Raw genomic sequence first — 27,817 nt, 5'->3', positions numbered from 1 at the left:
TCAGCTTTACGAGGGCATGTTTAGCAGTATGAGTGAAGGAGGCTTTGTTGTGAAATAGGAAGCCGATTCTAGATTTAATTTTGGATTGGAGATCCTTAATGTGAGTCTGGAAGGAGAGTTTACAGTCTAACCAGACACCTAGGTATTTGTAGTTGTCCATATATTCTAAGTCAGAACTGTCCAGAGTAGTGATGCTAGTCGGGGATGCGGGTGCGGGCAGCGATCGGTTGAAGAGCATGCATTTAGAGATGCAAGATGTCTTCTCAATGTCTGGAAAATACGTTTTTCAACGTCTGGAAAAAAATATTTTAAACATCTGGAAAACATGTATTTTCAACTTTAATTCAGAACCGTTTCCCTAATTTCAACATCTGGATGAGATGTCTAATTTTACTCACTGGGAGGTCTCCACCATTTTCAGGGGTTTGACTAGATGGGACACAGATTATGTCAGATTTGACATTTCGTAGCAGGTAAGGAGAATTTACCCAGCAGGTAAGGAGAGTTAACATATCATGTTAGGATAATTAAGTTAAGTTTAGGAAAAGGGTTGGGTTAGTGTTGGCCAAAATACTAAACAAAATCTACTTTTGATCTCAATTTGACCAAAGCTACACTCCTTCTAGCCAGTACCCATTTGCAGAGCATGATAGGCTTCATGTGCCGATTGAATGTACTTAAATGTTTAAAAGCCTGGTTGGATGTGTTGGGAATTGTTTTAAAATGCAAATTAATCACCATGAATATTAATTTATTGATAACTCTGTATGTCCTGGCGACAGCGTCTTCGCCATTGATTTGGTTCTCACAAAACAGCCATCATTTTCCATCAGTTTTCATAATGTCGATTTTTCTTCATTTTGATATGCTTCGCTTGCCATACTTTGACGTAATACGTAAGCGACGCTGACAGACCGGATAGCAAGCTATGGTGAGCCAGCAGTTTATCCAAATCAATATTTATTGTGTTTTAAAGGATTTCATCACTTTTTAACTTAATTTATGATCACATTCTAAACTATCATTTTGTTGAACGTGTGTGCTGCATTTTAATTCCAATCTGCCATTTGCAGCCAGTGGAAACATGTTAGCTAGCTAGGTAGATTATGGCTAGCAACTTGTAATAGTTTTGAAGTAACGTTACAGCGAACTTACTGTTACTAGCTAAGTGCTTTTGACTATCTTCACTGTGTGTCCGATATGTGATTTATTTGACAGGGTCAAAGTCAGAGTGGAGGACATGGACCCGGGGGAGGAAAAAAAGACGACAAGGTAAATAATCCATACTAGTACCTAGCTAGCTAGCTAACGTTACTCTGTCTCAAAATGTAGTAACGTTAGCGATCTAATGTTGCTAATAACACTAAAGCCAATCTTGCGAAAACTTGAATATTCATATAACCAGTTTGCTACACATCGACTCTTTATGTCTGATAACTGGTCACACTGTTCTGTAACTTTTGCTGGACTGTTCAGGATAAGAAAAAGAAATATGAACCACCAATCCCCACCAGGGTTGGGAAGAGGAAGAAAAAGAGCAAGGGACCTGATGCTGCCAGCAAGCTACCTCTTGGTAAGTTAGTTGGGCTACATTTAACTTTATACTTTTCATTGTCATGGCAGAGATCCTTTCTACTTACTGATTGTGAATTGTAAACTGCAAAAGACTGCTGTTTACAATGTTACAACGGCTGTTTTTCCAGACAATTTTACCCGTTCCATACAGCTGAATGATCTCTCTCTCTCTCTCTCTCTCTCTCTCTCTCTCTCTCTCTCTCTCTCTCTCTCTCTCTCTCTCTCTCTCTCTCTCAGTAACTCCACATACACACTGCAGGCTGAAGCTGCTGAAGCAGGAGCGGATCAAAGACTACCTGCTGATGGAGGAGGAGTTCATCAGGAACCAGGAACAGATGAAGCCCCTTGAGGAGAAACAAGAGGTAGTGTTCTGGAAAATCTATTAAAAAGTCTTGATCTTTATTGTTCCCGACGGGCATTTAATGTGCAGGCAGCATATAAAACGCAGGCTACATACTGTTCGTATGGTCCTATCAGTAAAATATGTATCAGTCGATCTCTTTGCATCCCTATAAAACATAACACTATAAAGCCTTCACACTGCACCTTTTTTTAATCTAAATATTAATGAATTCATCCATCCTCTGTTGTCCTGCAGGAGGAGAGGTCTAAGGTAGATGATCTGAGAGGAACCCCCATGTCAGTGGGGAACCTGGAAGAGATCATCGATGACAACCACGCCATCGTTTCTACGTCTGTGGGCTCTGAGCACTATGTCAGCATCCTCTCCTTTGTAGACAAGGACCTGCTGGAGCCGGGCTGTTCCGTCCTTCTCAACCACAAGGTACTGACTGAGTCTGCCATTACTGACGGAGTCTGCCACTAAGGTGTGTTTGGCTGTTGCCCTGACTCAGGCAAATAATTAATTGAAAGCTGATATTTACTGTACACTGCCATTGAGTGACGTGTGTGTTCATAGGTCCATGCCGTCATTGGGGTCCTAATGGATGACACTGATCCTCTTGTGACAGTGATGAAGGTGGAGAAGGCCCCACAGGAGACGTACGCTGACATTGGTGGACTGGATAACCAGATCCAGGAAATTAAGGTAGAGCAGTAGAGTATAGTACAACAGTTCATGTTAATGCTCTACTCAGTCATAGCGTTTCAATGCATAAGACTACCAAGAATTTTCAGAACAAACTATTCTGTATGCTTAATGTAAATGGTTACAGCTGTGTCCTTGGAGGCTAGTTTCACTTTAAATTGGAGGTACAGGTTCATTGTAATGGCTTATATGGAACGATATCAAACACATGGTAACCATTTTTCCTGATTGACAACTGTACTTGTGGTTCCCTGTGTTCCTCTCAGGAGTCTGTGGAGCTCCCTCTGACCCATCCGGAGTACTATGAAGAGATGGGCATCAAACCTCCGAAAGGAGTCATTTTGTATGGCGCACCAGGGACTGGTAAAACAACTAAAACAATTGCAGACAGAACAGCATTTGGATATGTCTTTTCTCTGGTAATACTTAAAGGGGTGTTTTCCTGTGCACACATTTAAAGGGCAATCTGCAGTTGCTACATTTGATTTCAGAGTTATTCATTAATTATATTTTCCCATTGATTCTTCAAGAATATAACTTATAAATGTCTCAACTGTCATATCCCATCAGAACCCAAAATATGAGCTTTTTCTACTCCAATGTTTGTAAACAAAGTAAATGTAAACAAACACGGTATAGCCTCAACATGGTTAAAGCTATAATTTTGATATCATGGATGGTTAGTCCATCGCTCAGTCTATGAATTTAAGATTGGTTACATCTTGCTCCATCCTTCAGCTATTTACTGAAACACTTTGTTATAGTTTGAACTGCTGATTGCACCTTTAAGCCTAATCCTGGACTAAAAAGCATTTAAAGGGGAGATTCTCCATTGAACTTGCTTTATAGTCCAAAGCTACATCTAGAAACCGCCTCTAAAAGTGGCATAGTTTGACACTGTTCTTATGATGCGTTAGGGAAAACCCTACTGGCCAAGGCGGTGGCTAACCAGACGTCCGCAACTTTCCTGCGTGTGGTGGGCTCTGAGCTGATCCAGAAGTACCTGGGGGATGGGCCTAAGCTGGTCCGAGAGCTGTTCAGGGTGGCCGAGGAACACGCGCCCTCCATCGTCTTCATCGATGAGATCGATGCCATCGGGACTAAAAGGCAAGGCTAGCGGGGTTTTCAGACCGTGGTCATTGAGGTTTTGTGCAGAGTATGTGTCTTATGTTGATGAGGAGCTCATCATAATTATACTGAAAAAATACAGTAGGCTCATTTCATGTTCACAAATCTATAGACTACTTTATTGTTACGTTATTGCACAGTGGGGGGAAAAGTACAAACAAGCGCAAACAAACCCACTTTCCTACCGCCATCCCCCTAAATACAACAGTTGTCATTAAGTGTTTTACATTATCTTGGGCTGGCCTAGAGCAAATCACAATATCAGCAACTTAAAGATTATATAAGGCACACGTCTTCACATGTGATGGTACTGAATAGTTATTGTTTTATAGCAGGGGTCTCGCAACAGGTCGATCGCGAGCTGCCAGTAGCTTGCAGCCCACCCATGAGTAGCTCGTCAAACAATTCCACCTGTCATAAACGATGTGATAACCATCTTGTGGGTTGAAAGAAATACTTTCCCCATAACCTTCTCAATTAAATGCTAACTGCAAAGTAGGCTTACCTGGCAGAAGTATATCCTGAGTAAGTATATTATTTGTACCTTTGCCTTGAAATTATGTGTAACTTTGCCATGAAATTAGCAGAAACAGTACAGAACCATCGCTAAACTGGCACATTAGACGGGACATTTCTGACTCGATAGATGCGCAATTAAAGGGGAACTCAAATCTAAATGTGTATTTTTTTAAAGTCTGGAAAACGTTCTTATTTAAGCGTTAACGTGGATTCAGAACATCCCATTTTGTTGTTTCTTTATGAACATTTTTTCTAAAACCAGGAAATTAATGAGAACACAATTTGGGGAAATAAGCAGATTTTTAGGCCCCCCCTTAGTTGTTAATTAGCCATTATTTTACCAGGTACATTGACAGAAAATATTGACAATTGAAGGGGGGAGGATAAGAATGAGCCTATTTGAAAGCTAGAAAAACATTAGTAGTGACAAGTAAAAAAATAAAATAAAATACATGTTAAAGTAGCTCATGCTAGGAAAAGTTGGAGCCCACTGTTTTATAGTATTGCTTTAGTTTACTGTAATATAATTAACAAAATTACTGTAATAAAGTAAAATGGCCTGGCTGTCAGCGGTAGAAGAGTAACACAGCTGCCTCAAGCATGTCTTTTGATGCACTCCAGCCTTTGTGGGTCCCATAGCCATTCCAGGCAAAGGAGGTGAAGTCCCCACACCCTGAGGCGGTTTTGGGGCCGCCTCAGGGAAATGCCCACCACCACCAATACAGTATGCATCAACCTGTCCGCCTTTGGGTTTGGTCCCAGAGCAAATAGCCATGGCTGCCCATTCCCAATTAATTGCTCTGAAACTGATGAAGCCTGGTTCAAACTCCCTTTGAGGGTAAGGGCCGTAAAACGCTTTGGTGGTCTGTTTGTCCCCATGGTCATAAACTATGGGAATCGAGGGTCCATTGTTGATCAAAGGTGCCCCAGCGTTGTACTTCACTGGGTACCTGTGGAAGAGTTCATACAGGTTTCCCCCGTATTGGCTCAGGAAGCGTGTCTCGGTGTGGTAGCGCAGGATGGCAGTGGGGTTCCAGTCTTTCATCGGTTTATTGTTGGGAATGTGCCACACCGACATGTCTTGTGCCTTGATGTCATAGTAGCCAGGATTCTTGTAATCGTCAGCAGTGGCGCCTTCAACTTTACCCGAAAGTGTTCATGTTGACCCAGTTGCCATCCCCTTCTGGCCGAAAGGGGTTGCTGGCTTGTCCAACGGTCACCCAGCGTGCACTTCCCATAGATGTTGTTCTCGTGTACGCTCGCCACCAACGTCCAGCCGCAGCCGTCTGTGGTCATAATTGATTAAGCAGTAAGTCCCGAGGGGGAAGTCGTATATGGCCAATATATCACTGCTAAGGGCTGTTCTTAGGCACAAGTTGAAATCTGGGACGAAAGCAACTACTTAGGTTCTATGTTTGCCTATGCCAAAATAACAAGGAAATGATGCTTACTCAACCAATATTTGCCTGTTGGCAAATATGTTATTGTGCTTTGCACAAACTCAGTGTCCTTATTGGTGTCCACCTTAAGTTTGGGAGGTTGGGGGTTCAATCCCTGGTGGAGTCATACCAAAGACTCCAATGCCTCTCTGTATAGCACTATAGCATCCTGTCCAGGGAGTGTACTGGTAGGCCGACATTAAGTTGCCTCTCGCTACTGAAACGGGAGAAAGGGCAGGAGCCTAAAGCCGTACTGGCCTGGACAAGACTTACTTGCTTTACTATTGCTTAATGATTGAATTAGCAGTACAGTGGACACAATGTGATTTACATGCCTATGTTTTGTATACCTCAATGTGTCATCGTTACGATAGTCTGCATCATTTACATAGGTGACCGTTATAGAGAGAAGCCACAGCTTGCAAAACAGAATCCGCAAAAGACCGTTGTCCTTGTGTTGACCTCGTTATTTAGCAATAACAAGTACATATGTGTTCTGCTAATAGGGGCCACCCTCGGCCTAGGCGCAGTCCTCTCCCTGTTCCCTTCACTGTTGTACCAAGGTTTCAATGCGTATCGGTTGGAAAAAATTGCTCAGAGAAAGAGTTTTGTTTTAACAGCAAAGAAAAATCTAAAACGCATAGGGGTCAAAATTATTGCCACCCCTGTTTTCAATACTCCGGCGCCCTCTCCTTGTGACGATAATGACACTGAGCCTTTTTCTAAAATGTTTTATGAGATTGGAGAACACACTGGGCAAATCTTAGACCATTCCTCCATCACTAATCTTTCCAGATCCTTGATATCCTTTGTGTGCGCTTATGTACCTCCCTCTTCAATGTACCTCCCTCCACAGGTTTTCATTTGGGATTCAAGTCTGGAGACTGAGACGGCCATTGCAAAATGTTGATTTTTGTGGTCAATGAACCATTTAATTGTGGATGTTGATGTGCGCTTGGGGTTATTGTCTTGCTGGAAGATCCACTTGCGGACAAGTGCCAGCCTCCTGGCAGAGGCAACCAGGTTTTTGACTAAAATGTCCCAGTACTTGGTAAAGTACAGGATGCTGTTGACCTTAAAAGCAACAGGACCAGTGGAGGCGTTTGAGAATTGTTTTATTACTTGTTAAATCAAACTCTTTCTCTGTGCAATTGTTTTAGTATAAAATAGAATTTCCCAATTTTAGGGGAGCATACAATATAGCTCAGTATTTGTGTTTATTTTATACAGTATTTCTTTTGCTCATCTTCATCAAGGGTTTCAATAATCTGGGCGTTTTTCTTAAATACAAATAAAAGGTATGTTGTGATTATTGTTGAGCACTCCTTATTTTCCTGGTTGCTTAATCACGGAGACCTACATACAGTGCCTTCAGAAAGTATTCACATCCCTTGAATTTTTCCACATGTTGCGTTCCAGCCTCAATTTAAAATTGATACCGTTTAGATTTTGTGTCCCTGATCTACACACAATACCCCATAAAGTCAAAGTGGAGTTATGTTTTAAAATTAATACAAAATTGAAAATCTGAAATGCCTTGAGTCAATAAGTATTGACTCCTTTTGTTAACGCAATCCTAAATAAGTTCAGGAGTAAAAATGTGCTTAACAAGTCACGTAATACGTTGCATGGACTCACTCTGTGCAATAATAGTGTTTTAACATGATTTTTTGAATGACTACCCCATCTCTGTACCCCACACATACAATTCGATGTAATGTCCCTCATTCAACCACATAGACCAGGGAGGTTTTCCAATGGTTCACAAAGAATTGCACCTTTTGGTAGATGGCAATGTGGCAAAGAAATTAACTTTTTATCCCGAATACAAAGTGTTGTTTTGGGCAAATCCAACACAAGACAAGACATCGTTAAGTACCACATATTTTCAAGCATGGTGGTGGCTGCATCATGTTATGGGTATCCTTGTCATCGGCAAGGACTAGGGAGTTTTTTTAATGATAATAATAAACTAAATAGAGTTAACCACAGGCAAAATCCTAGAGGAAAACTTGGTTCTGTCTGCTTTCCAACAGACCTTGGGAGACAAATTCACCTTTCCAGCAGGACATTTTTTTTTTATTGTACCTTTATTTAACTAGGCAAGTCAGCTAAGAACAAATTACCTAAAACACAAGGCCACATAAACACTGGAGTTGCTTACCAAGACGACATTGAATGTTCCCGAGTGGAGTAGTTAGTTTTGACTTAAATCGGCTTAAATCTGTGGCAAGACTTGAAAATGGCTGTCTAGCAATGATCAACAACCAACTTGAGTTTGAAGAATTTTAGAAAGATTAGTGGGCAATTATTATACAATCCAGGTGTTCAAAGCTCTTAGTTAGACTCCCAGAAAGACTCTGTAATCAGTGCAGAGAGCTGTAATCGCTGCAAATGGTGATTCTAGCATGTATTGACTCAGAGGGAGGAATACTCATCTAATCAAGATGTATTAGTGTTTAAAAAAAATGTATTTCCTTTTTTTTATTTTGACTTTACGAAGTATTTTGTGTAAATCATTGACTAAATGTGTAACCCACAATGTGGAAAAGGTCAAGGGGTGTGAATACTTTCTGAAGGCATTGTATGTGAACTCTGATAAATAGTCATCACCCAACTTTCCATTGGTCGCCCAATATATGCCATAGTGTCTACCTTGGGATTGGAAGGTTGGGGGTTCCATCCCCGGTCGGGTCATACAAAAACCTTCATGCATCTCTGTATGTCCAGGGAGTGTATTGGTAGGCCGACATTAAGTTGCCTCTCGCTACAGAAACGGGAGATAGGCGCCTGCCCTAAGGGCCGTTCTGGCTCGTACAAAGCTTATTTGCTTTACTATTGCTAAGTGATTGAATTAGCAGTACAGTGGACACAATGTGATTACAGCAGTGGAGTAAGGGGAGGACCATCCTCAGTGAATTTCATAAAACAAAAAATAGTGAAACATTTAAAGTTATCCTTTTTAGATCAAACAAAGCTAAATATATTCACGTCACCAAATAGTTGATTAAAACACTGTTTTCCACTCTGTAGAGTAGCACCATGGTGTAGCCAGAGGACAGCTTGCTTCCTTCCTCCTCTGGGTACTTTGACTTCAATACAAATCCTAGGAGTCTCGTGATTCTCACCTCCTTCCACAGACTTACACTGTAATTAGGACAACTTCTGGAGGATGTCCTCCAACCTATAGGAGCTCTTGTTGTCCACCCAATCAAAGGATCAGATAATCTAGTATAAGCTACAGCTAGCTAGCACTGCAGTACATAAAATGTGGTGAGTAGTTGACTCAGAGAAAGACAATAGTAATGAACAAATTCATTTCTTTGAAAAATGAAGCAAGAGATAGCGAGAGTGCTATATATATATATATATATATATATATATATATATATATATATATATATATATAACACAAATTTACTTACTTAGCTAGCAAATGCAGCTAGCTAGTTTAGCCTTCTCAAACACCCCAGAGGGATGCTATGTTAGCTAGCTGGCTATGACTATCCAAAACTGGAACTCTTCCAAGTCGAGGTACGATTTTGGTTTTATTAATTATTGCCGCCGGGACCCGCTAGTGTAACTGCTAAGCTGTTTGCTGCTGACTGTACTCTGTACAGCATGATTGTAGCAGGTTTACTAACACGTTAATTCTAGTAGCTTTGACGTTAATATGGTGACAACGATGTAGGCTGTGTGGCAGTTAGCAGTTATGATATGAAGGTTTGGCTTAAAAATATTTCTTTGCCTGGTCACAGACAGCTGATGTGTTGTGAACTGAAGTCCACAAGCGAAGGGAAAAGGTGAGAGGAGGAGAGCGCATAGATGCGAGAAGGAATTGTACAACGATCAAAGGATTGTGGCTCAGTTGGTAGAGCATGGCACTTGTAATGCCAGGGTTGTGGGTTTGATTCCAAAGGGGTACCAGTATGAAAAATGTATTTTACTCACTAGTGGTGCAACGGATCTCTAAACTCACAGTTTTGAGTCACGATCAGATCATTTTTCTGATCAGCATTATTACTTAAAGAACACTTAAAGCAAGGACCTTTTCAATGTTTAAATCAAATCTTAAAATATATTCAATACTCAATTGTTAAATTAAAGTGCAATATGAGGCGTGTTACCTTTGAACAATAGTGAATGAATGTCCACGTCATCAAAAAGAAGGGAAGCAAAGCAGACCTGAGCTTATAACTTCCTCATCTTTTTGAAAAACGATTTGAAGTCTACATTGTCTGGGGAGAGGGGAGACCTCTTTGCAGTCACTATGTCCCCAGCCTTGGAGAACCCCCTCTCGCTAAGGACTGATATGCCAGGTAGTGCATGCCATCATGGCAATGTGAGGGTATTTACGCTCATTGCTTTTCCACCATGCCAGTGGATCACCATCCACTGGAACGCCACTTGCTGCCTTGTAGGATGCCGCCACCTCTTTGATGGTGTTGGCAAATGTCTTGCCTGTGTCCTTGCTCACAAAGCTCTCCCCGAAAAGCTCCTTCATGGCCAAATAATTTTGTGGAGGAGATGCCTCAGTCTGCTTTTGTCGGCTCTGTGGCTTGACACTGCAGAAAAAATTACTTGATCTATAAAACGAATTATATATTTTCAAATAACTATAATTGTGGCATTAACATTTAATAAAAGCCATTATTATTCCAGATCAATAATGGATGATTCTATAATAGCATTAGCATAGACTAACATTAGACTGCAGTATATTTATTATTTAGGCAATTCACTCTTTTATTTTTTACCTCTTCAGTGGCCACAATCTCAGTGGTGAGCTCACTGTGTCTTCCGACGAAGGGCAGGGTCTAGGTGAGACAGGGACTTTAACCTTGGATCCAGTGCAGTAGAACTATGAAAGTAGTCGTCTACGTTAGGGGGGTATCTGAGGTTCAGGTCCTCTCTAATGGCAGCCTTGACATCTCTAGTGATGGTGCTGTCTTCCTCACTTGGGGCCATGGATTGTAGAATCCTTGTTTTCAGAGGTAGGATCATGAACACAGACGGTGCAGTTTCAGTGCTCAGCCGGGTTTAACTGTTTTGAGGCGTTTGAGCACCTGGAGGACATCCTCTGCCACTTTTCACGCCATCATCAGACAAGGTGACGGTGTCTTTATTTTTTCAGGGTCTTGTCTGTCAGTGCAGAGTATTCAGCTGCCTGCTGCTCAAGATGGCTCTCCAACATGTCATAAGTGGAGTTCCATGTTGTTGTGACATGGTGTATGAGCTTGTGGGTCGGTAGCTGTAACATTTCTTTCTTGGTCTTAAGCACATGAGTGGCTGTTGTGCTTCGGTGAAAAAAGAAAACCACCTTCCTGATCCTCCCAAGGAGGCGGTCCATCTGGTTACATGAGATGCTAAATTGATCACATGTGCAAAGCAAGCTATCTGTGGCCACAGTCCTATATCACTGCATTTACTTGGTTCTTGGCATTATCTGTGGTGGTTGGGTTATTGCTATTGAGCCTCTCTAGCTTCCACTCTGCTACTGCTCCTAGCAGTACCTGTGCCAGATTTGTGCCTGTGTGACTCATAGAGGGGGCGTGTCTGTAGCACCGGACTTCGCATCTCCCACTCCTCTGTGGTGTAGTGAGTAGTCACAGTCATGTTGCTTTCTGTTACCCTGGAGGTCCACTCCTCTGTGGTGTAGTGAGCAGTCAGTCACTTAGCTTTCCGTTACCCTGGAGGTCCACCAGTCTGTGGTGTAGTGAACAGTCACATAGCTTTCCGTTACCCTGGAGGTCAACCCGTCTGTGGTGTAGTGAGCAGTCAGTCATGTAGCTTTCTGTTACCCTGGAGGTCCACTCCTCTGTGGTGTAGTGAGCAGTCAATCATGTAGCTTTCTGTTACCCTGGAGGTCCACTCCTCTGTGGTGTAGTGAGCAGTCAGTCACTTAGCTTTCTGTTACCCTGGAGGTCCACTCCTCTGTGGTGAGAGCAACAGAGGATGCCTTGGATAATCCATTGACACTTTTGATCTTTTCCTATTCATAAAAATCTGTCACGATCTTCATACTGAAGTGGGTGCGAGAGGGGATTTCGTAGCGTGGCTCCACCGTATTTTTGAACCCTTTGTTGTGATAAACATCCCAATAGATTTGGTGATTGCTTCAACCCGGTCTGATTCGGCTGAGTCTCTTGGCTGAGTTGACTCCCATCACTGACACACCAGGGTGATGACACTTTAAATGTGTGGCTACGCTCGATGTATTTCCATGATCATACGACTTTCTTGTGGCACAATGCCTTCACACCGTAATGATGTTGTCCACCACCCTTCTTCCGTCATCATATTTGACAGGGAAACCAAAATGCTCCCATACATGAGACTTAAGAACTTTCCAGTTCTTCAGCTCCTCCCACTAGCCATGGCTGTCACTGCTCTTTTTTCTTCTTTGCTTTTTGCAATGTGAGCATCCAGGATTGATTCGTTGGGATTCAACATGCCAAAATAATGGAATCAACCTTCAGGCTTCAGAGTGAAATACAGATTCTGTCTTTATCTTTTCCCTGCAACTCTGCACTGAGATGTAGGGAATTATCACTTTATAAAGTAACAGCGGCAGTAAAACTGCATTTCACACTATGATGGTTCAACTTGAATTGATCCGTGGTTCACATGGGTGCTGAACCGTGGGGGGTCCGTACGGATCACAGATCAACTGCAGTCCGTTACACCACTATCACTGTTGTGAGTCGCTCTTATCTAGATGTCTGCTGAATGACTAAAATGTCAATGCTGTTTGTATGTAGATGCAGGCAAGAGTGTGCAAGGCGGTATTGAACGTGTCACTGCCTCTCACCTTGATCACTCAAATTTCTCTCAACCTGTGTGCACTTACGTTGTAAACTGTCATTCATAGTCTAGGTTGTAGCAACCTCATGATGGGTATAGGAGAAACTAGAGTAGCATGTAGTATCCTAAACCTATTGATGTTACATTGAGCTGGGTGAATGGAATATGAATGACAATCATCCAATATGCTGTAATAGAAATAAGGCCATGCTCAAAAAAAATCTCATTTTAAATGGCACCAACCGCCACTGGATTACAGTACTATGTTTTGTATACTTCAATGAACCTCTGTATAGGAGGTAATCGCTACAATTCTATGGTGTGTCTCAGTGGTTGAGGTTGTGGGCTGACTACTGTGTCCTCTGCAGGTATGACTCTAACTCAGGAGGAGAGAGGGAGATCCAGAGGACTTTGCTGGAGCTGCTTAACCAGCTGGATGGCTTTGATTCCAGAGGTGATGTCAAGGTCATTATGGCCACCAACAGGATAGAGACCCTGGACCCCGCACTCATCAGACCAGGTACACGATAACATTATTATACGACTATGAATCTTCAATTGAAATTACAATGCAGGCTATGCCAACCTAAATTAATACTGACTTTTAGCAAGTAATGATTGGAGATGCAGTATCAAATTGATTTGTAAAACCCTTTTTACATCAGCCGATGTGACAAAGTGCTATACAGAAACCCAGCCTAAAACCCCAAAGAGCAAGCAATGCAGCTCTAGAAGCACAGTGGCTAGGAAAAACTTCCTAGAAAGGCCAGAACCTAGAGAGGAACCAGGCTCTGAGGGGTGGCCAGTCCTCTTCTGGCTGTGCTTGGTGGAGATTATAACAGAACATGGCCAAGATGTTCAAACGTTCGTAGATGACCAGCAGGGTCGAATAATAACAGTGGTTGTAGAGGGTGCAACAGGTCAGCACCTCAGGAGTAAGTTGGCTTTTCATTGCCGATCATTGAGTTCGAGGCAGCAGGTGTGTCAACCCGAGAGAGAGAGTCGAAAACATCAGGTCCAGGACAAGGTAGCATGTCCAGTGAACAGGTCAGGGTTCCATAGCCACAGGCAGAACAGTTGAAACTGGAGCAGCAGCAGGTGGACTGGGGACAGCAAGGAGTCATCAGGCCAGGTAGTCCCGAGGCATGGTCCTCAGAGAGAAGGGAGCATACTTAAATTCACAAAGACTGATCCTAGCACCCTGACAAACTATTGCAGCATAAATACTGGAGGCTGAGACAGGAGGGGTCGGGAGACCCTGTCCGACGATACCCCCGGACAGGGCCAACCAGGCAGGATATAACCCCAACCACTTTGCCAAAGCACAGCCCCCACACCACTAGAGGCCGGGTATAGCCCATGAAGATCTCACCCACTGCACGAACCCAATCCAGACAGGAAGATCACATATCTTATGTGATTGCCCCAAAGAGCATGTCCTCTGATTTGGTATATCTTTTTGTCCCCCACTCCTCAGGCCGTATTGACCGTAAAATAGAGTTCCCCCTGCCGGATGAGAAGACCAAGCGAAGGATCTTCCAGATCCACACCAGCAGGATGACTGTGGCAGACGATGTGACCCTGGACGAACTGATCCTAGCCAAGGATGACCTCTCCGGAGCTGACATCAAGGTGCAGTAACAAGCTGGGAGATAAATAGAAGGGCATACAGTCTTTCTAACTTTTACCTTCTGGTTTTGCTGCCATCCTGTGGCACCTCAAAGAATTTTCACTGAAGTGTTTAACTTATTTCTCTCACTTCAGGCCATTTGTACAGAGGCAGGGCTGATGGCTCTGAGAGAGCGCAGGATGAAGGTGACGAACGAGGACTTTAAGAAGTCGAAGGAGAACGTGTTGTATAAGAAACAGGAAGGGACACCAGAGGGACTATACCTCTAACAGGGGCGGAACGCACTTCAGAAATGTCCTGTTCTTTCACTTACTGCTTCAAAACTGTTATTGCCTAGTAAAACCTTTCATACATGTTCATTGTATAGTTTGGACTAGATTTAGCCAGCTGTTTGGTATTCAATTCTGCAGCTGTTAAAGTAAGTTGGCTTTCTGAACAAATGAACAATCTTGTATTATGGTCTGTTACCATAACCTAAGTATCACCTCTTGAAGTACAATAATAGTAAATAAACAATTTGAAACAATTCTGATTTTTATTTCAAATAAAGTACATATTGAATTTTTTTTTTTCAACCATGGTCAATTCTTGTTTACTATTTCATGAAACGGGTTAGAATCCATGTTAAGAAATCAACCAATTACAATATTTCCATAATGTGCAGCTGACTATTATTTCAGTCAGGGAAAGAGATAATTGGACAACAACTTTGCATATAAATGAACTGAGTGACAACTAAAAAATAAACAAATCTACTATAACCAACAAAGATAAAGTATGTCACATGACAAAGTAGGTCATGGTAGCTTCTTGCTGTTCCGGGTGGTTGTTCTGCCCTTGAACCTGCATTTAAAAAGGGAGAGTAAAACACAGGACAATACATTGAGTTCAGATTAATGCCGCAGTTTGCTGTATCAGACTATACCTCAATGACTTCAAACTGGAATCTCCTCTCCAGCAGAGCTTTCCTTTGTACCACCACCTGACAATAGTGATGGACAAAGAGAGAGAAGTTGTGATGTGAGGATGGCAGTGGTATTGTACTGAATCTAGTGTACAATTAGTTTTGCTCTTACTCACAGACACAGAAACACCAATGATAATGGCCAGGGCAATGATGAGGATGAGGGCAGCAAAGCCTGGATTGATGGTCATCATGTCCATGTGTTGGTGGTCATAGTGAAAGAATAGGACCTTGACGGAGTCCCTCGCCACCTCTAGTCTCCGGCCGTCCACCTCAAACCCAAACCTGTTGCTTTTCAACTAGACGGGATGGCAAAACAGTTACATTTCACTGCATAGTTAAAGCAAAATATTAGCACCAGGCATGCCAGATTGAACAGACCTTTATACAAAAAAATGATTCTTTCTTAAAATATGGAGCCCCCGTCGACTGCTAAAGATATATTCAATGACTTTACAAGAAAACAGCCTTTTTGAAAGGTCTGAACGCAGATACAGCTCTTACAAAATGTCTCACATCTCTCTCAATGTAGTAGGCCACAGTTGCTATGTCCACTGGCTCTTTGTCTGTCCTGTCGTCAGTCAGCCGGATGGACACTACTTGGTACAGTTCCCGCACCTGAGTACGTGGCCAACCAGCACAAATAACACATTCATAAAGACAGAGCTCACTCACAATCTCAAACGATAATCTATGAGGAAACATGCCTGCTTACTCACAGTTATGTCTAGGATCTGTGTTTTATCCAGCGTATATTCCCTGTTCAGCTTTAATACCAACTGCCTGAAACAACAATGGTGCCGTGACAAAACTTTTCAATAAAAATTGTATTTAATAAAAAACAACATATCAATGGGTTACTACAGAGGAAGGAAACAAACCTTCGTATCTCATCCATGGTTTTTGCAACAGGTGTGAACTCCACTTTAAATGTGAATTGAATATCAATGACACTACAAATGAAAGACAGAACATAATTATTGATCACTTGTGTATTTTAGAAACAATATATAATACATATTAATAATAAAATATATAGTTTTCTTCATGATTTCACTCACTGGACTGTGACCAGCCTGTCACATTTGAGGGGGTCATGGGTCTTGTCAGAGATTGGGACTCCAGCCTTGTTAACACACCAGCATAGTTTGGTGTCCTCCTCTCTGCACTGTTTAGGTCTGAACATACCAGCTCCATCACAGTTTGGATGGTACTTTGTCCCTAAACTCCCCCCAGTTAACATGGTTCCTGTCCTGTGCTTGCTCAACATCTCCAGGTGTATTAGACGACACTTGGGAGTCACTGATGAGGGGTTCAATAACATATTTCCAATTTCATATATCATTCCAAATTTACTCAGATATCAGATAGACATAGCCTACAGAGTAATGTGTGTGAATTTATACAAAGGAAGCAATTGAACCACTTAATTTATGTCCAAGCCTAAATGTCTAAAATCATACTGATATACAAGGCAAATCCCACTGCAGATAAGAGATATAAGCCACAGAAGATTGTCTTACACTGGGTGCAGTTGACAGTGATGTTGTCATAGCCTCGGAACACAGGTTCACAGGTGCCACAGCGGTTGACATGGCAGGTGACATACTGGTTGTGATGACATATAGCTTCTCCACACACTGTGTCAACTTCACAGTCTTCCCGGACAGGAAATGCATCATCATTACATTCTTTATCTGTGATCAGAATATAGATCATCATGAATGGAAGTAATTTTCAAATATATAAGGTAAAAGTTCTGTTGATCTGATTTCAAGAAAAAACATAAATACAGCTATGAAGTGAGAAGCTATGAAGACTACATGATATCCATGTTACCATATATTTCACTAATGGAGTTCTACATCACCATAGCACAGCCTGAGTAGTTGGTATCAAGTAGAAAGGTAGCATTTAGTTAGTAGCATGTAAAGGCAGATGCTAATCCAGGAAACTCACAGAGGCACATTATAATAGGTTAAAGGTCATCAGAAGTGTCAGACTCACCTGAGACAGCCAGAGTGGATGCTCTACTACTCTGAAGGATAAGCAGTAATGGGACTATATAAAGCTTCTCTACCCTCATGTCTGTGTTTCCTCTCTCCTTCCCTCCTGACTCCAAAGTGTACACTCCGGTGTGCTCCGTTCCACACCATTTAGCTGTGATGTCGTTATCCCGCAGGAAATGCACACTAGCATCCCTCAGGATTCACAATGCGTGAAAGGCTTAGAGCTTATTTTAGAGCTTATTTTTAAATAAAGCTTGGCAGACCAGTGTTGGGAAACAAAACATTCATTTTAAATTATCAGAGTAATCTATTTTTTTTAAATCAGTTTAAACTCAAGTCCTTGATATAAAAATAGATATTAAATCCATCAAAATATGGACATTTTTGAATGAACACATAATACAGCGTATGTGTAAAATCATTTATTCACACTGTTTGAAAAGTAAAATGCAATTTTTTCTGAGGACACTGTTCTATTGGTCAGTGCACGACGTCTGGGTGTCCACAGTAGTATCTGAGGAAGCCAGGCTCCTGTTGCACTGAGTTTTAGAGCCTCAGTCCTCCAGCAGTATGTCCACCTCCTCCATGGGAACCCTGTCTGAGCTCCTTCTCTGTCATCAGGTCCAGGAACTCCTGCACGTGCTCAGGAAAGAGCTGCACCGTGTCCATGTATAAACCCTGTGGATGAACACACGCACACACACACACACACACACACGTCAGAAACAAGTTCATATATTCTTACTAAAACACACCAAAGAGCTACTAATTATCACTGTTTCATCATTTCATCTGTCACTGTGCTCACCTTGGCCCATGGGACATCCTGGAGAGCACTCTTCCCTTCTCCACTTTCCCTTCTGACACCTATAGTACACAACAAAACACCTGACGTCAGCCATACTTCCAATGCTCCTTCATCATTCGGCTATTGGAACTGATAACTGGATAATGATTTAGGGGTATGTTTTAAAGAGGTGTCTTACCAGGAAGTTCATGTACATCCTCCACAGCCACGGACAGTGGGACCCCGTGCTCTGTTGCTATGGCGTTCTCAAACAGTGAGCGAATACGTTTGCTTAGGCCGTTCTCTGGAAGGTTGGAGAAGGTGTCGCCATAGCAACCAGACCTGCCAAGAAAGCAATAACAACTCCGAAAAATCCTCCAGTTAGCTAACCCAATGAACTTCAATCTAAATGTGAGCTACTGCAGACTAGTACTATCTGTGTGTGTGCTCTGTTATCAACATTATTTGATTAAATTGATACTGATTAAAGTCTTCCATCCTCAGTGTTCCCACGTCTGTAGCGTCTACCAGCTGCTTCCTCTGCACTGATGGCGAACAGGCGCTAGCCTTGGTCACGCTGTGGAAGAAGCGGCATGCCCTGCCGCCGCTTTGGTAGGCACATAGAGCTGCCACAGGGGGGCACTCGAGCCAGAGCAGGCTAGCACCGAGGTCAGCTCCAGTCTGAGATGGCTGACTGGGTACACGCGGGTGCTGCTGTGGTAGCACAGCAGTGCCGCCTGCTGGACAGCCAGGGCATCACCCTCGGAGGCAGTAGAGCTCTGTGTCTGTGTCGCTCGCTGCTAGCTGACCCCTGGGCTGACATACTGGGGTGTTGCTCCAGCCTCTCCTTGGCCAGGCTGTAGACTGCATCTGCAGCATCAACCCCCACAGTCAGGTAATGGAACAGGGCATACCACCCCACTAGTCCTTTGACCTGCCCGGCAGGAAGCTCACCACCGGCTGCTCATATGCCTTCCTGGGCTTCCGAACGGCCACTGGAGCCACCTGTCCAGTGAAGGGGGCATACGAACTACCCTCTGCTAGCTTGGTGAGGATAGAGACCGCTCGTGAAGACACTGCGGTAGTGGTATTTGGTATTTTATTATGATCCCCATTAGCTGTTGCAAAAGCAGCAGCTACTCTTCCTGGGGTCCACACAAAACATGAAACATAATACAGAATGACATAATACAGAACATCACTAGACAAGAACAGCTCAAGGACAGAATTACATGAAGGCACACGTAGCCTACATATCAATGCATACACACACACTGTCTAGGTCAAATAGGGGAGAGGAGTTGTGCCGTGAGGTGTCGCTTTATTTGTTTTTTGAAACCAGGTTTGCTGTTTATTTGAGCAATATGAGATGGAAGAAAGTTCCATGCATTAAAGGCTCTATATTATAGTGTACGCTTTCTTGAACTTTTTCTGTATTTGTGGACTGTGAAAAGACCCCTGGTGGCATGTCTGGTGGGATAAGTGTGTGTGTCAGAGCTGTGTGTAACTTGAATTGCAAACCATTTGGGATTTTCAACAGATTAATGTGATAGTCAGTCTCTCCTCAACTCTTAGCCAAGAGAGACTGGCATGCATAGTATTTATATCAGCCCTCTGATTACAATGAAGAGCAGAACGTGCCGCTCTGTTCTGGGCCAGCTGCAGCTTAACTAGGTCTTTCCTTGCAGCACTGCACCACACGACTGGACAATAATCAAGATTAGACTAAACTAGAGCCTACTTAACCTAGTGACAGTCTTCCCTGCCACTGCTCTGTCCGTACCCCCTCGCCAGGCCTCCTCCTCCTCCACCTCCACTTACAATTACTTTTAATTCCTTCACGATTAGAAAAAGCCTTTCAAACCAAAGGAATTGCCCTTGGCTGAGCATATGGTTGCCTGACTCTAAAGCTTGTAGCTAGGATAACCTGGCGTTACCTTGAGCTTCTCATACTGGATCCAGTGCAGTGAGAAGACGGATCTCTCCTGAGTAGAGAACAGAAACTCCTCCCCCTGCTTGCACAGCCAAGCCCCCCTCCTGGTGCCCTGCAGCGAAGTCATGTGACCCACGGGGCTGACGGGAAGGTCGTCAGAGGTGAGTCAGGATCATGAACGTCTCCCAGCAGAGCCAGGTCATCCAGCAGCAGGCTTCAGGAACTGTAGGCTATAACAGGAAGTGTCAGCAGGATTTAATAAATGTTTTCCTCATCAATCTACACACAATACCCCCTAATGACAAAGCCAAAACAGGTTTTTAGACATTTTTGCAAATGTATTAAAAATTAAAAATATAAATAATTTACATAAGGATTCAGACTCTTTGCGATAAGACTCATAATTGATATCAGGTGAATCCTGTTCCCATTGATCATCCTTCTACAACTTGATTGGAGTCCACCTGTGATAAAATTAAATTTATTGGACATGATTTGGAAAGGCACACACCTATTTATATAAAGTCCCACAGTTGACAGTGTATGTCAGAGCAAAATCCAAGCCATGAGGTCGAAGAAAAACTTTTAAGGTCCCCAAGAACACAGTGGCCTCCATCATTCTTAAATGAAAGAAGTTTGAAACCACCAAGAGTCTTCCTAGCTGGCCGCCCGGTCAAACTGAGCAAACAGGGGAGAAGGGCCTTGGTCAGGGAGGTAACCTAGAACCAGATGGTCACTCTGACAGAGCTCCAGAGTTCCTCTGTGGAGATGGCAGAATCTTCCAGAAGGACAACCATCTCAGCAGCACTCCACCAATCAGGCCTTTATGGTAGAGTGGCGAGGCGGAAGCCACTCCTCAGTAAACGGCACATGACAGCCTGCTTGGAGTTTGCCAAGAGGCACCTAAAGGACTCTCAGATCATGACAAACAAGATTCTCTGGACTGATGAAACCAAGATGAAACCCTTTCGCCTGAATACCAAGCTTCAGGTCTGGAGGAAACCTGGCACCATCGCTACGGTGAAGCATGGTGGTGGCAGCATCATGCTGTGGAGATGTATTTCAGCGGCAGGGACTGGGAGACTAGTCAAGATCGAGGGAAAGATGAACGGAGAAAAGTATAGAGACCCTTGATTAAAACCTGCTCAGGACTTCGGACGGGGGTTGAAGGTTCACCTTCCAACAGGACAACGACCCTAATCCCATAGCCAAGACAACACAGTAGTGGCTTCTGGTCTCTGAATGTCCTTGAGTGGCCCAGCCAGAGCCTGGATTGAACCCGATCGAACATCTCTGGACAGAACTGAAAAAATAGGTGCAGCGACATTCCCCATCCAACCTGACAGAGCTTGAGAGGATCTGCAGAAAATAATGGGATGAACTCCGCAAATCGAGGCTGTAATTGCTGCCAAAGGTGCTTCAACAAAGTAGTGAGTAAAGGGTCTAAATACTTATGTAAATATGATATTTCAGTTTAATTTATTTTTATACATTTCTAAACATTTCTAAAAAACAGTTTATGCTTTTCCATTATGGGGTATTGTGTGTAGATTGATGAGGGGAAATAACTATTTAATACATTTTAGAATAAAGTTGTAACGTAACAAAATGTGGAAAAAGTCAAGGGGTCTGAATACTTTCCGAATGCACTGTAAATAGCAACGCTAGGACCCATTTTTAATGGTAGATATATCCCAGGTTTGGCACCACTATCACCAGTGATTACAGCCAATACCTGTAAGTCCGGGTCCTCACAGTCCTCCACCGATTGGCCTTTGGTTTTGTCTGCCCTCCACGGCAGCCAATAGATGGCCTCATGTAACGTCTCTGCGTCCAACCAGATCCTCCACTTGGGCCAGGTCTTATCCTTCACCTCTGATTCCTCCTGATCTTTATCATCTTCATCATCTGTCACACAGAGGTTCTAAAGGTTAAAGGGATACCATTTGTATGTCTCTGTGTCCAGTATGAAGAAAGTTATAGGTCGTTTTGTGAGCCAAGGCTAACTAGCATTAGCAGACACCCATAGACTTCCAGGCATTGTGCTAACGCCAGTTAGCAATTGCACTAAGGCTAGTTAGCAACTTCCTTCAAATCCCATGCAGACATAAAAATGGTATCCACGAGTTCATCTGACTCTGGGGAAGTTGATAAAGGGCCTCATTGCCAAAATCCTGAAGTATTCCTTTAACATTACGACTTATATCGCCAACATTTCCTTACGCTATGAGGTTACTAGTGTAATTAGTGATACAACACAGGGAAGGTTAAAGGGACACTTGTGGGTACCATTTGTATGTCTCTGTGTCCAGTATGAAGGAAGTTAGAAGTCGTTTTGTGAGCAAACTTCATGTAACGTGTTACCACGTATTATTTATATTTACATATATTTATATCAATCAATTCCTAAATAACACAGTAATTAACACTAAGCACAATCACAGAGTGGGTGGAGGAGTGGGAATGTCGGTTATTTCAACAATGTAATCATTTTATGGGTTGAGGGCAGTTGTCTCTGTCTGCGCTGAGGTCAGCAGTTCTCCTGACAGGAAGATAATTAGGCTGCACTGCAGGACAGCCTGCAGGACAGTAACAGGACCATAGCAGGACAGCATGTGTCTCTCTGCCATCAACATAATGCTGCCAGTGCACGTTTCTGGCTGCCATCAACAGAGTGCTGCAGTGATTAGCAAACCAGACCTCCATGGAGAACAGCAGAAACTCATTAGTGTAGAATTTAAGGTGGTACTGTTTAGTACTGCTCTAATTTCTGGACAAATTGCTCAGATCATTTTCTAATAATCTGATGATTACAGAGTAAAGCCACAGGGAGTCTCTCTCTTCCTCATTAAAGGGGAACTGCACCCGCTGACTTGGCATAGTTTTTGGCTTGCTCCTCAAGAAAGGCTGGCGGCCATGACAGAAGCCAAACGTGAGTTCATGTTTGATGTTGGTGTTTCTTGGGTGTGTCCTTGCCACCACCAACAAAACCCAGAAGCTTGTCAGAACCTTGCCCACAGCTGTTCACCAGTCCCAACGTCAACAGTGAGGAGGCGACTCCGGGATGTTGCCTTCTAGGCAGAGTTGCAAAGAAAAAGACATATCTCAGACTGGCCAATAAAAAGAAAAGATTAAGATGGGAAAAAGACATTGACACTGGATAGAGTAACTCTGCCTAGAAGGCCAGCATCCCAGAGTTGCCCCTTCACTGTTGACGTTGAGACTGGTGTTTTGCGGGTACTTTTTAATGAAGCTGCCAGTTGAGGACTTGTGAGGCATCTGTTTCTCAAACTAGACACTCTAATGTACTTGTCCTCTTGCTCAGTTGTGCACCGGGGCATCCCACTCCTCTTTCTATTCTGATTAGAGCCAGTTTGCGCTGTTCTGTGAAGGGAGTAGTACACAGCGATGTACTCAACTAGTCTAAAGAAGGCCAGTTTTATTGCTTCTTCAATCAAGACAACAGATTTTAGCTGTGCTAACATAATTGCAAAAGGGTTTTCTAATGATCAATTATCCTTTTAAAATTATAAACTTGGATTAGCTAACACTGTGCCATTGGAACACGGGAGTGATGGTTGCTGATTATTTGACTTGTAATTCACTGTATCACAATTCCAGTGTGTCAGAAGTTTACATACACTAAGTTGACTGTGCCTTTAAACAGCTTGGAAAATTCCAGAAAATTATGTCATAGGCTAATTGACATAATTTGAGTCAATTGGAGGTGTACCTGTGGATGTATTTCAAGGACTAACTACAAACTCAATTCCTCTTTGCTTGACATCATGGGAAAATCACAAGAAATCAGCCATGACCTCCACAAGTCTGGTTCATCCTTGGGAGCAATTTCCAAACGTTCATCTGTACAAACAATAGTATAAACACCATGGGACCATGTCATACCGCTCAGGAAGGAGATGCGTTCGGTCTCCTAGAGATTAACGTACTTTGGAGCGAAAAGTGCAAATCAATCCCAGAACAGCAAAGGACCTTGTGAAGATGCTGGAGGAAACAGGTACAAAAGTATCTATATCCACAGTAAAACGAGTCCTATATCGACATAACCTGAAAGGCTGCTCAGCAAGGAAGAAGCCACTGCTCCAAAACCGCCATAAAAAAGCCAGACTACGGTTTGCAACTGCGCATGGGAACAAAGATCATACTTTTTGGAGAAATGTCCTATGGCCTGATGAAACAAACATAGAACTGTTTGATCATAATGACCATTATGTTTGGAGGAAAAAGGGGGGGGGGGGGCTTGCAAGCCGAAGAACACCATCCCAACCGCGAAGCACGGGGGTGGCAGCATCATGTTGTGTTGGTGCTTTGCTGCAGGAGGGACTGGTGCACTTCAAAAAATAGATTGCGTCATGAGTAGTGAAAATGATGTGGATATATTGAAGCAACATCTCAAGACATCAGTCAGGAAGTTAAAGCTTGGTCGCAAACGGGTCTTCCAAATGGACAATGTTTGCAAATGTATAAAAAAATAACATTTTAATATCACATTTACATCACTTTAAGTATTCAGACCCTTTACTGAGTACTTTGTTACAAGCTTGGCACACCTGTATTTGGGGAGTTTCTCCCATTCTTATCTGCAGATCAAGCTCTGTCAGGTTGGATGGAGAGCGTCGCTGCACAACTATTTTCAGGTCTCTCCAGAGATGTTCGATCAGGTTCAAGTCTGGGCTCTGGCTGGGTCACTCAAGGACATTCAGAGACCCAAAGCCACTACTGCGTAGTCTTCGCTGTGTGCTTTGGGTCGTTGTCTAGTTGGAAGGTGAACCTTCGCCCCAGTCTGAAGTCCTGAGCACTCTAGAGCAGGTTTTCACCAAGGATCTCTCTGCTCCGTTCATCTTTCCCTCGATCCTGACTAGTCTCCCAGTCTCTGCCACTGAAAAACATCCCCACATCATGATGCTGCCACCACCATGCTGCACCGTAGGGATGGTACCAGGTTTCCTCCAGACGTGACGCTTGGCATTCAGGCAAAAGAGTTCAATCTTGGTTTCATCAGACCAGAGAATCTTGTTTCTCATGGTCTGAGAGTCCTTTAGGTGCCTTTTGGCAAACTCCAGGCAGGCTGTCATATGCCTATTACTGAGGAGTGTCTCTGTCTGGCCACTTTTCCATAAAGCCCTGATTGGTGGAGTGCTGCAGAGATGGTTGTCCTTCTGGAAGGTTCTGCCATCTCCACAGAGGAATTCAGGAGCTCTGTAAGACTGACCCTCGGGTTCTTGTTCACCTCCCTGACCAAGGCCCTTCTCCCAGTGGTGGAAAAAGTACTAAATTGTCATACTTGAGTAAAAGTAAAGATACCTTAGTAGAACAGAACTCAAGCAAAAGTGAAAGTCACCGTAAAATACATCATTTTCAAATGAAGCAGTCTGCCAGATCAGAGGCAGTAGGCATGACCAGGCATGTTCTCTTGATAAGTGTGTGAATTGGACCATTTTCCTGTCAAAATGTAACGAGTACTTTTGGTGTGAGGGAAAATGTATGGAGTAAAAAGTACATTATTTTCTTCAGGAATGTAGTGAAGTAAAAGTAAAAGATGGCAAAATATAAAGAGTAAAGTGAAGTACAGATACCTATAAAAACAACTTAACATGTCATTTAAAGTATTTTTACTTAAGTACTTTACACCACTGCCTTCTCCCCCGATTGCTCAATTTGGCCGGGCGGCCAGCTCTAGGATGAGTCTTGGTGGTTCCAAACTTTTTACAATTAAGAATGATGGAGGCCAATGTATTCTTGGGGACCATCTATGCTTCAGAAATGTACCCTTCCCCAGATCTGTGCCTCGACATAATCCTGTCTCAGAGCCCTACAGACAATTCCTTCAACCTCATGGCTTGGTTTTTGCTCTGACATGCATAGTCATGCACAGTCATGTGGGACAGGTGTGTGCCTTTCCAAATCATGTCCAATCAATTGAATTTACCACAGGTGGACTCCAATCAAGTTGTAGAAACATCAAGGATGATCAATGGAAACAGGACGGACCTGAGCTCAATTTCAAGTATCATAGCAAAAGGTCTAAATACTTATGTAAGGTATTTCTGTTATGTTTATAAATTTGTAACAATTTCTAAAAACCTTTTTTCGCTTTGTCATTATAGTGTATTGTGTGTAGATTGATGAGGAAAAATATTGATAAATAAAATATTTAATCAATCTTAGAATAAGGCTGTAACATAACAAAATGTGAATATTTTCCAAATGCACTGTAGCCATCTTACGTTTGGCTGCAGAGTTGGGCTCCAACCCATTCATATTCTTATTAAATCTCAGGGAATCTGAGACAAAAGACAGGCGGGCCCTGAACATGGGGCTTTGGGTATCAGTAATTCCAAATCTGGTTGAGAAATATCACTAAATCCTATATGGTGTTACATTTTAACTATACAAAGCTCAATTGACCTAGACTATGTTCCAATATCCACTAAAGAATCTCTGATCAATTAAAACAGTTAATGCTGTGTTTTCCATGCAGACACACACAGCAACATGTCCTGGGGGGAGAGCTAGCTGTGAGCCACTGCAAACAGGCCATTATTAGCGCTCTCTCTCTCCCTCTCTCTCTCACACTCACACACACACACACACACACACACACACACACACACACACACACACACACACACACACACACACACACACACACACACACACACACACACACACACACACACACACACACACACACACACACACAGAGAGAGAGAGCGGAAGCTTAGCCCCCAGACACATTCTTCGGAGGATCGCAAGCAACATTGTTCATAATTCGTATTCCATGCTTGAATATTCCATGAATATGAAACCTCTCAAAATGTTTTCCATTGTACCTCTCTATTTGGCCAGCTAGTTGTCAGTATAAACTCACAGAGGAAAGGGAGACCTCTCTCTCTCCCAGTACTTGATAAGGGTAATATTCCTCTACTTTTCTCTCAGCAGAAAGGGATTTGGCTGAGAAGGCCAGGGCTCAGTTGGATAAGAATTAGAATGCACCACTGCTGGTAAAAAGCCTCTATTAAAAGCTGGTCATGCATTTTAAATGCCCCGTTAGCAAAGTTTCCATGTAGAGATTAAAGTAAAGTGACAAGGCCCAGACCATAGCCTGAAGGGCACTCTCTGGATAGGTCCCCAGCACTGCTTTAATGCCTGTGACGGAAAACACACAGCCCTAGTCTAAGGTAAACACATCCCACTGGTGCACTGACTCTGGATAAACAGCCAATACGGTAACACAGACCCCCAATTCATCATGAGTCTATTCTGGAGAGAGCAACCAGCCAGATGCATATGTGTTCTTTGCAGAGGTACATGGGGAATGACTGTGTGTGTGTCTGTCTACCTGTTGTCTGGTGGATAGGTCTGGCTTGAAGAAGGTCAAGTCCAGCAGGCACTGGAACAGGCGCACAGCCTTTTCTGAGTGGCCTGCATGCCTGAGGAAATGACACTGCTGGAGGAAGATGGCTGCAGAGATAAAGACAGAGACAGAGAGAACAGTCAATACCACATCATTAATCAGGCCATCTAATCTAGGCTTGGTTTTCTGTATTGTCATCGCTCCTCTGCCAAACTAACCCTGAATCAGGGTTCGCTGCAGATAGCGACTGGAACACATCTGCAAAAAAATGATAAAGCTGGAAAGTTTTGTCACCGTCTCAGCTTTCAAGGACTCAATGGCTGTAGCTGTTATGCGAGCCAATAACCTATACTGTTGATTGTGGTGTCCGTTTTCTGTCTGTCCGCTTGCGCTGCCATTATTTGTTGGTGCGGTCTGTCTATTGGTCTGCTCAGTAGGGCTATGTTGCTTGTACTGTGACAGTCTTTTTCCCTCGTGCTGTTGCCTGGCCTTAACGTTGTTTGTGCCATGTATATTTTTGTTGTCATAGGTTTCCCTTCATGTAGTGTGATGATGTCTCTTGTAGTGAAGTGCTGTTTCCACTGTCTGTCTGCTGAGGCATCT

The 27,817-nt window shown here is 43.1% G+C and overlaps 2 protein-coding genes and 1 pseudogene across 9 annotated transcripts in view; 1 reads left to right on the top strand and 2 right to left on the bottom strand.

Moving 5' to 3' along the window:
• Window positions 1-850: 850 nt before the first annotated feature.
• LOC109894373 (26S proteasome regulatory subunit 4) lies at window positions 851-14,709 on the top strand. Its single transcript, XM_020487820.2, has 11 exons — window positions 851-931; window positions 1,219-1,272; window positions 1,477-1,573; window positions 1,813-1,937; window positions 2,174-2,359; window positions 2,495-2,623; window positions 2,890-2,986; window positions 3,541-3,730; window positions 12,882-13,033; window positions 13,991-14,145; window positions 14,278-14,709. The coding sequence occupies exons 1-11, from the start codon at window positions 929-931 to the stop codon at window positions 14,410-14,412; spliced, it is 1,323 nt and encodes a 440-aa protein (XP_020343409.2). The 5' UTR covers window positions 851-928; the 3' UTR covers window positions 14,413-14,709.
• LOC116374686 (intelectin-like) lies at window positions 4,786-5,566 on the bottom strand (annotated as a pseudogene).
• Window positions 14,660-27,817, bottom strand: part of LOC109894371 (epithelial cell adhesion molecule-like) — a 26,919-nt gene continuing 13,761 nt past the window's right edge. For 3 of the 8 annotated variants that reach the window (XM_031828755.1, XM_031828756.1, XM_031828754.1), the window contains 11 exons: window positions 27,200-27,321; window positions 21,572-21,744; window positions 18,103-20,066; window positions 17,925-17,983; window positions 16,631-17,794; window positions 16,169-16,409; window positions 15,989-16,060; window positions 15,827-15,890; window positions 15,624-15,725; window positions 15,069-15,406; window positions 14,932-14,986 (listed from right to left, as the gene is read on the bottom strand). In XM_031828755.1, coding sequence (XP_031684615.1) covers window positions 14,941-14,986; window positions 15,069-15,406; window positions 15,624-15,725; window positions 15,827-15,890; window positions 15,989-16,060; window positions 16,169-16,409; window positions 16,631-16,829 — 1,062 coding nt within the window. In that variant the 5' untranslated portion in view covers window positions 16,830-17,794; window positions 17,925-17,983; window positions 18,103-20,066; window positions 21,572-21,744; window positions 27,200-27,321 and the 3' untranslated portion in view covers window positions 14,932-14,940. Of the gene's footprint in view, window positions 14,987-15,068; window positions 15,407-15,623; window positions 15,726-15,826; window positions 15,891-15,988; window positions 16,061-16,168; window positions 16,410-16,630; window positions 17,795-17,924; window positions 17,984-18,102; window positions 20,067-21,571; window positions 21,745-27,199; window positions 27,322-27,817 lie in introns of all 8 variants that reach the window. The other 5 variants (XM_031828761.1, XM_031828758.1, XM_031828757.1 and 2 more) reach the window with 5 other exon arrangements.

Source organism: Oncorhynchus kisutch, linkage group LG7, assembly GCF_002021735.2.
Source record: "Oncorhynchus kisutch isolate 150728-3 linkage group LG7, Okis_V2, whole genome shotgun sequence".
Lineage (NCBI taxonomy): Eukaryota > Metazoa > Chordata > Actinopteri > Salmoniformes > Salmonidae > Oncorhynchus > Oncorhynchus kisutch.
The sequence above is the reverse complement of the archived record's forward strand: the minus strand, read 5'-3'. Positions and strand labels throughout refer to the sequence as shown.

Excerpts from the sequence above, each read along its gene's own strand:
- LOC109894373 (XM_020487820.2), top strand. Across the intron at positions 1,574-1,812 it reads TGCCAGCAAGCTACCTCTTG|TAACTCCACATACACACTGC; the intron begins GTAAGTTAGTTG and ends TCTCTCTCTCAG. Across the intron at positions 1,938-2,173 it reads CCCTTGAGGAGAAACAAGAG|GAGGAGAGGTCTAAGGTAGA; the intron begins GTAGTGTTCTGG and ends GTTGTCCTGCAG.